Genomic DNA, 9,192 nt, shown 5'->3' on the forward strand with positions numbered 1-9,192 from the left:
GACACTGTTCAAAACTTTCCAACTTCCTTTAGTATTTAATTTATTTTTCTTCTAATATTTTTGTGATAGTCTTTTTTGGATGTTCTCATGATCCTGGTAAATTTCTTTTTATAGAATTTGTATCCCTGCTCCGCTTCAACAGTTCTATTTTTTTATTGTTTGTATAAACTGTTCTTTTGTCATCCAAAAGTTATATTGTTTGAGTTGTAAAAATGCAGCACATTCCGATCACCCACCCACACCTTAATGCTTATTTGCTAGAAGTTCAGCAGTCTGATTACATCATTAAGATGTGTCCTGATTATTTGCATCAGATTATCTCTAAAACAGTATTTGTAGCAGATTATTGCAGTACATTTTTGACAAGATCCACCACATCAGATTACATTCTGAAGATCAACAGCAAGTAACAAGGATTGGATACTGATGCAGCCTTCCAATAGTAGATTACCTGCATCAGAGTTCATGCATCAACTTTATTGATTCATTTTATCAGGATTTTTCTTATTTACATCAAAGCACCTTCAGTAGATTACTTGCATTAGAATACTTTTTTGAATAAATTAATTGAAGTCATTTACTTATGGCAGATTATCCACATTTGATCATTTGTTGATTCCCAGAAGTGGATAATAATCCAGATTACTTCCGCCAGATCATCTGCACCAGAGTAATTGCATAAAATTACCCACAGTCGATTTCCTGAAGATAACATGTATCAGATTATTGTATATGGATTTTATGCACTAGATTACGGGCAAATAGAGTCAGTTGATCGTCTGGAATAGATAATATGAATTATATTACTTACAATAGGTTACATGAAGCAGATTACCTGCAATCTGATTACACATATAAAATTACCTGCTTAAGATCACCTGCAGTGAAAACATTGCATACTTTAGGCAGATTACTTCCAGTAGTTTACACATTAGTTTGCCTGCAGTAGATTATTTGAGAAAGAACATACATGGGATGTATTAAAGACGCTTGGCAGGCCACAAGCTCCCTGCTCTGCTCCATTCCGATGCATCCACTATCACACAAATAGATCCATGAGCATCTTTGTTGTCCTCGTCTGAGCTGGAATCTGGATCAAAACTGTACGACTGGATAGCTCTGGTATTGCTTGTCCTTTTTGTCGCACTGCTAATGTTAAGTTGGAGGTGTGAGGGGCAAGCAAGTGGAAGAGCGTGCAAACAGAAAGTTCTCAGAAACGGGAAGGGGAAGAAGGCAGGGTTGCTCTGCACCAACTGTCCTGCCCACAATTCAGAAGGGAATGTCTCATTAACTCTTGCTGCTGTGGAGAAACTGTCCTAAGAAACGATAAAAGTTTTTAGATTTGGGCTAAAACAGCATCATCATAATTAAAAGACCACTGGGAATGCTTTGAAACAGTTTTTTATTGATTTTTAACACAAAAAACGACTCAGCATAAAACTACAATAGAAACAGGTCTGAAAGCGACATTGTTCTCTACAAGACACACCATATTTGAAAGTAGACAAAATTCACTCATTATTAGTTTTACAATGAGCCCACATGCCCCTCTTCAACCATTCATTGGCAGATGACAAACCAGTGGAGTGCAGACTGCCACCTACTATATGGCGGGTCAAACAGTTGTATCTCAGTCAGGCCTGGAATGTTATGAACAGTGTGAGGGATGGACAGTAGCAGTCAGACCGAGATCAATGGTGCTTTAGTAGGAACAGTACAGACTGACATGTGCAGGTTGGTTTAGTTGCTTGACAGAAAAAAACATCTCCACTTGTGTTGGTTCTTCACTTCAGTCATAAATGACAGGGGGAAAAAACTTTGAGTGTCTGCTGGGAAAAAAATATGAGGGTTTGACATCCTGAACTGAACATATTAAGATTGAAGATCAAATGTTGTTGTCTAAAATGTTTTCAAACATACTGACAAGAATTTCATCTAACACACAATGTGTGATCTTTATATTCTCTTTGAGATGACTTGTCTGTGAATGTTTGCATGTTTTAACAGCTTTAGATTTCAATCCATCACCACAAAGCACCGCAGCAGGCCGGCTCATTCCCGGTGCTCAAGATCTACCACCCTGCTCGTTTTCCAGCTCTCCCTGCACTGCTTGCTGTTGATTACCTGGACCAGGTCATCAGAATGAGGAGACGTCTGACTGAGCTGATCAGCAGCTAGCAGGTCTTGGTGATCTGGAAAACATAAGGCGGGTAGATCTTGAGGACCAGAATTGAGCAGTCCTGCAGTACAGCATTACCAAACGTGGTTCATCTGAAGCAGTGGTCCCCATCCCTGGCCCTGAAGGCCGTCCTACACTCTTGGGGTGTGTTTGACCTGGGTAGCAGTGGAAATGTAAGATGCTCTCAGATTAATGGAGCTTTTTAACATCTTCACAGACTCTTGGGTTAGAGGCTGTTGTCCCATATGAGGATACAGACCATCTAAGTAACAGTTTGTCGCCTGGTCATGGACACAAGAGTGACATTAGTCCTTTGACTCGTTGATGAGGAAATGTTGTTCCCCTTAGAGGAGGGCTGGCCTTGATGGTCACCGGAGCAGCACAGAGAACGTTTGAGCTTCTGCCTGAACTCCGTGGACACAAAGTAGAAAATGAAGGGGTCAAGGGAGCTGTTGAAAGTGCTAACAGCTAAGCTAATCATGTAGGGAATGTAGAAGTCCTCGCCGTCCCCATCCACCCAGATGTCGGCGTAAGTTAGCAGGAGCAGGACATTACTGGGCAAAAGACACACGATGAAAACGAGCAACACTAAAACAGTCACTCTGATGGCGTGGGCGTAGCGCTTCCCTTCAGCCAGCAGGGTGCGCAGGACTGCACTGTGGCAGAAGAGGATGATGGCAAAAGGCAGAAGGAAGCAGCAGGCAAAGAGGGTGCTGAAGTATGGCAGGAAGTAATTCTCATGTTCCTCCTCAGGGAGAGCGTCGTGGCACGTCGTGATCTGCAGCTTGTCCAACACGTAGGTTTGTCGTGACATTAGAAGCGGCAGCATGGCAGCCAGAACCACCGTCCACACTGCCACCGTCATGTACACTGACATCCGCTGTGTGCGCAGAGTCAGTGCCTTAAATGGATGAACCAGAGCCACATATCTGTCTATGGCCACAAGTGCCAAGAACCAAGCAGAGCCGTACATGTTGCCGTAAAACACTGCCATCACCACGCGACAGAAGGGCTCCCCCAGCTCCCAGTGGTTACCTCGGAAATGGTAAACGATCCGAAATGGCAAAACCAGAAGAAGAAGGCAGTCTGCAATGGTCAGGTTGATGAGAAAAAACATGGACGGGAGGCGGTTGGTTCTGAACACCAGAACCCACAGAACCATGATGTTGGAGGGGAGACCGACACTGAAGGCCAGCAAGTACAAGATAGGCAGGTAGAGGTTTGTTACTGGAGCCTGGATGTCCTTTAGCTGCTTCTCCTTCAGAGTCGTGATGTTACAGGTCACCGTGAGCCGGAAGGTCCGAAGGACTGCAGACAGCAAGACACATAGCATCAGGCTCCTGCTCAGAATCAATATGGGATGGTGCGGAAAAAACTGAGGTTGTTGATAAGCAGAGTGGATTAAGGGACCAATACTTTTCCATTTTATCTCAATTTTCACAGTTACAAACATAAATTCTCTTGCACTTTTGAGTTCTTATTTAGATTAGGGTCATCACAGCACAGATGTTAGGCAGAAGCTTTACATCAGAGCTGCAATTGGACCTAGAATCAAACCAACAACTTTCCAGTTTGTTGAACAACTGGTTGATGGATGGTTGTTGCCCAGGAGATGGAGGTGCTTTTTTCCTGGGTACCCCAGTCACGTGGTGAAGAGACCTTTAGCAAGTTTCTAAAAAACAGTCAGTTCACACCAGACAGTCTGTACCGTCTCTGAGTACGTTTGAGCCCAAAGTTTGGTTGCTTTGTCTTCTGTTTTATGATTGAAAGTGTTTAGTGAACCGTGCTGATACTGGTCTACAAAGGTCGTCCAGAGCACGTTTCAGAAGACTCTGGTGTCATACAGATTCGCTGTGGTTGCTACACATGCCAGGGCACAATTCTTCAAGGCTATGACATGAGTGTTCTAGCAAATTCTGTTTCTTCTTAAAGGCTTAAAATGACGTTGCATAAAACCACAAAAGAAAACAAACTTCAGACAACTTTGACCTCTAAAACAGATCATAGTGTAAAATTTAAAAAAGACTTTAAGGTCTAATAAAGTTTGTTCTTCAACTTTATTAACTTCTTGGTGAAAGGAAAGGCAACTGAAAAGAAGGCATAGGGCCACTACCTGTATGAAACAGCTTCATCTGCACTCAAATAGAAAATCTTTGACCAACATCCTTTACAGCGGTGGGTGACGTGGGGTTTGGCTTCTTAGCCAGGGACACGAGCTCTAGTCTGGTATTTCAAATGTTGGCCAACTGGTGAAAAATTTACTCAAGTGTTATCATCTTGATTCTCCAAATCAATTATCATCATTGGTAGAATAAAGTATTACATTTAATGAAGGGGGAAGTAAAGGTAAGAAACTAAAAGTGATTGGGAAAACCCTCTGTAATCAAACTAAAAAGCCTTAGAATCATACCAGATGTGGGGGAAGCGGATCATGGCTTTAAGCTAACTTGGTTAATGTCTGTTTCTTGCATAAAGATGCTGTAAACAAACCACACCCACTGTCAGGGGTTCAGAGCGTTCAAATATTTTTACTGTCTGTGCTTCTGGCAAATGTTTGAGTATGTCAATGTTTAGTTTTGATGAAAATAATCATCTTCAGTGACGCAACTATATTTCAGATGAAACAATTCTGGCATGAGACAGATGTGAGACCCTGATATCTTCAAAACAAAAAGAAAGACTTACTGAGAGATGTGTTGGGACATTGGTCTGCAGAGTGAGAAGGTGGTAAGGTGCCGAGGACAGACGACAGTCCCATCGCAAAGAACAGGGCCCCAGCCAGCAGTTTCATACTTCCTCTGAACGTCTTTCTCTAGCTGCACAGCTCTTTGGTAGACTCTTATCAACATCAGCGGCTTCCTGTTCTCTCAGAAACTCGAGTCTATTTGGGGGTATGGGGCTGGTTCTGCTGTAAGTGAAGTGAGAGGCTGATGTTAGAATTTAATGCGGACACACCTCCACCATAACGACCTCAGGGTGTGTGTGTGTGTGCTCCTGTGAGGACCCCTGTTTGAACTCACTGCGGACCTGCTGTTTGCGTCTCTGACCTTTTTTATTTTTTTTAGACCTAAACTGGTGTTTGGATGAGAACTAATCAGCTGGATCAGTGTTTTTTGTTCTGCTCGTTCTTGATTGAAACTGCAACCGTGTCCACACATGTTTGTGAGAACTGCTCAGTCCCCCCCCCCCCCCCCCGCTCCCCTCATCACACAGGAAACGTGTCCGAACTTCAGACCCCTCCTATGTTCTGTCATCCAACCACAGCTCACTGCTGCAGACAGTCAGGAACGCAGGCTTGTTTGTATTTGCAGATGTTTGGATGAGAGTGGTTGCAGGAACGAGAGCAGCACAGAAGGTTTATAGGAGCAGGACCAAGTAAGGCCAAAGAGCAGTTTTACCTTTAAAGGTTTTACGGTGGAAGAAACTGGTGGATGCACACTCAGTAAAACAGAACCCGACAACTCCTCTGGGGTGCGCTGTAAACAAAGGCTAAATTGATTTTAAAATTAAGAGTACTATGTATTTTTTTTAGTCGTGAAACACCTTCACTACATTTGCTTTGTCCTTTTTTATAATGCCTTTGACCAAATTTCCTGATGCGATGCAGATGATTGTGTTTCTAAGTGGCCACTCTGGAAGAAGTCAATACAGAGAAATCAGATGGGTCTGTTAAAGGTTTTAGGGTACATCAAGTGGTAAGCCAGGTTCAGTTTAGTGTGTGATGCATGAACTCTCATTCAAATGTCCAAGAAATTTACTACAGGTTTGTCAAAAACACTTCTTATATCACTTTCAACACACCTTGTTTTTATTTACACGGTTTCAACATTGTTGCAGATTAAATCCACTTGGAGAAAATGATCTACAATCCATCTTCTTCCACTCATCCAGAACCAGGTCGCAGGAGCAGCAGTCTAAACAAAGATGCCCAGACTTCCTTCTCCCCGGACACTTCCTCCAGCTCCTCTGAGGTGAATGTGCGACATTCCCAGGCCAACCGACAGACGTAGTCTCTCCAACGTGTTCTGGGTCTTCCTCGCGGCCTCCACCCAGTGGGACATGCTCGGAACACCTCCCCAGGCGCCAGAACGCAACCGGACTAGAGACCCGAGCCGCCTCAACTGGCTCCCCTCAATGTGGAGGAGAAGCAGTTCAACTCTGCTCTCTGCGGGTGACCGAGCTTCTCCCCCTGCCTCTAGGGAGCGCCCAGCCACCCTGCGGAGGAAGCTCATTAAGCCGCTTGTATTCAGGACCTCGTTCTTTCGGTCATGACCCAGAGCTCATGACCAAAGGTGAATATCGGGATCAAGATCGACTGATAAATTGAGATCTTTGGTTTCTGGCTCCGCTCTCTTCACCACAACGGACCGGTACAGCGACCGGAGGATTCTTTTGCATATTGATTCTTTTGTCGCTTTTGGACAAAGTGAACGCATATTTGTGGCTTCTGCCACAACTGTGAAGGCTGGAATTAAGGCTCTTGGTATGAAGAGTATTTCACTGAGATTTTTCTTTCAAAAGTCTTCTTTGATGTGTTGATGCCTGCAGATTTTGGGCAGTGCTCTATTGCAATAGATACATCTGAATACAAAAATGGTTTAAAACGAATAAGAGTCCTATGGAGGCGACAAAACTGCTTGAGTCTGATGTGTTCCCTCTATAGAGTTATACTGGGCTTGGTTTCAGGTCCTATTTACTGATGCAAATCAGCCTGTCAGGTCAACTTATTACTTTTTTTAAATTACATATTGCATAATTTATGAACAGATGACATTCAGAGTTTTGATCTTTTGTGTTTAATTAAAAATGATTCCCAGCTTTTTCCTGCTGGATTGCAACACTGAGGGCATCAAAAGGCAAGGGTTGGCCTTCATGATACTCAAAGATTACAATAACATTGGAATTTAGGTGGAGAAACGATTAATTTTACCAACAATTCTGTTCACATCATAATTTCTAGTTGGCAATTTAATTCATAGTCGATAAATTTTTCAAACATTGTTCTGTCCAACAGCTGAGCAAATTGAAACAGATGAGAGCTGAAGGCCTCTTGTGTTGGACATATTTTACTGTTTTAACAGAATCTACAGACACACGAGGTGTATATATTTGAGTAGACCCCTAAACCTTAGGGGGTTAAACTTTATTTATTTTATTTATGTTTCATCACAGTTTTTTTTTGTTGTTGTACCGGATGGAAAAGAAGAAGAGAGAAGGAGAATGTGGGATGTTAAAGGTGGGACATAAGGGAACAAACGAAAGGAAAGTGAAAAAAAAGGGGTTAAAGAAGTTGGAGAATAAATAAGAAGTAGGAAATGGTAGAATCACAAAGCAAGAAATTGCTGGAGGATCATTATCATTACTGTCAGGTATAGATGTTAGTCAAAAAGGGCGGGCCTGCCGACAGACACACTATGATATTCCAAACGTACCTGTTGGCTCCAAAAACCTTCAATCACAAACATGTCAATGTGTACACAATAGAGCTAGAGTTCACATGCACATAGTTATGCATACAAACAAACACAAATCAAGCATGTATCATTCCATTATGCATACCATTGGTGAAAAGGTGAGCTGACGCCTGTGCTCAGTTGAGCGTCTGTGTTTTACTATGGTCTATGATGCAATATAAAAAGAAGGGGAGTGCACGGTCACCCCCACACCAAAACCCCCGCTGAAGGTTAGGCCGCAATGGTACGTGGGGTCCTCCACCTACCCAAACAAACCAGGTCCTGTGGGACCACCACAGGGGGCCCCAATGCCAAGGAGCATGAAGAATTCAAGCTCCAGCCCAGCCAGACGAATGGCCTGGGTGCCCAGCACAGGTCCCCACCCCTGGAGTTCCCCCTCAGCCCCAGACGGGCAGCGCCCACTACCAGCTGGGAGTTCTGAGCGTCCCCCCACCCCAAACCTTAGGCACTAACCAGGGCCCCCCAAGGGAGTCAAGCCCCCAAGCCCCCCCCCCTGTGGGAAGTTCAGTGAAGAGCAGAAGCCATTCCTCCCCACCCAAGAGGAGGACGAACAATTTAAGTTGTATCGGTTCATTTTGAACGATTTGATCTGATTCACTGAACTAAAAGGGATCCAGAACAACTTTATCCAAAACTTCAACCAGTGAGACTCACAGAGAAATTCCTGCTACTGAACAGTGAAGAATTCCAGATTCATGGATTTCTTCCAGATCATCAAGTGTAAATGAAATATGTGTCTGACACCCCTAAAACACCCCCCACACGACCACAGACTCCACCCCTCCTCAACATTCTGAATTATTTATTTATTCACAACAAGCAAAACAGTAACTTGTTATTACTTGCACTACTGTCTGCTCATCCAGGAACACTGTATAATCCATCTGCACATTGTAATATTTTCTATGCACTTTACTGTCCATTGCAATACTGTAAACTATGTTCATAGTTCTGCCTATAGTGTTCATACACTTTTACATAGCTCATCTGAATAGGATGTTCATAGTACAACTATCGGTATATCGTGCTAATGGTATTTAATATCTGTAAATTATGTCCATATACTTACCTGTATAGTTATTGTACATATTATAGACCTCTATTTTGTACTTACTGCTTATTGCACTTCTGGTTAGATGCTAACTGCATTTCGTTGCCTTGTACCTACATGTGCAGTGACAATAAAGTTGAATCTAATCTAATCTAATCTAATCTAAATCTAATGTGTCCAGACAAACAAGTAAACTACAATGAATATCAAATCCATTCACATTTTAGTTTCCTAAAGTTCAGCCCACTGTTGTTTTTCCACACGAATCATGTGTGTTGTCCACAGTGATGGTAGTAAAATAAAACCTACTGTGCCGCAATCCAAATGGTATTTTCCAATATTGACATAATAGATTTATTTTAATTTTGAAATCATTTTAAATTCAGATTAATCAGGTTAGATGAATCGATTAATCAATTCCAAGTATTAACACATGTCCAGTCGAAATCAGACTTACATTCACATTAAAAAAAGCAATTGATATATTT

The 9,192-nt window shown here is 42.6% G+C and overlaps 1 protein-coding gene across 1 annotated transcript; it reads right to left on the reverse strand.

Moving 5' to 3' along the window:
- Positions 1–1,385: 1,385 nt before the first annotated feature.
- On the reverse strand, positions 1,386–5,254 carry LOC105353609 (proteinase-activated receptor 4). Its single transcript, XM_011493342.4, has 2 exons — positions 4,865–5,254; positions 1,386–3,487 (listed from the first exon to the last, which is right to left on the reverse strand). Exons 1-2 carry the CDS (start codon positions 4,968–4,970, stop codon positions 2,442–2,444), a joined length of 1,152 nt encoding a protein of 383 aa, XP_011491644.1. The 5' UTR covers positions 4,971–5,254; the 3' UTR covers positions 1,386–2,441.
- Positions 5,255–9,192: the final 3,938 nt, after the last annotated feature.

The sequence above is a fragment of the Oryzias latipes genome, chromosome 10 (assembly GCF_053564925.1).
Source record: "Oryzias latipes strain Hd-rR chromosome 10, Olatipes_Hd-rR_3.1".
Lineage (NCBI taxonomy): Eukaryota > Metazoa > Chordata > Actinopteri > Beloniformes > Adrianichthyidae > Oryzias > Oryzias latipes.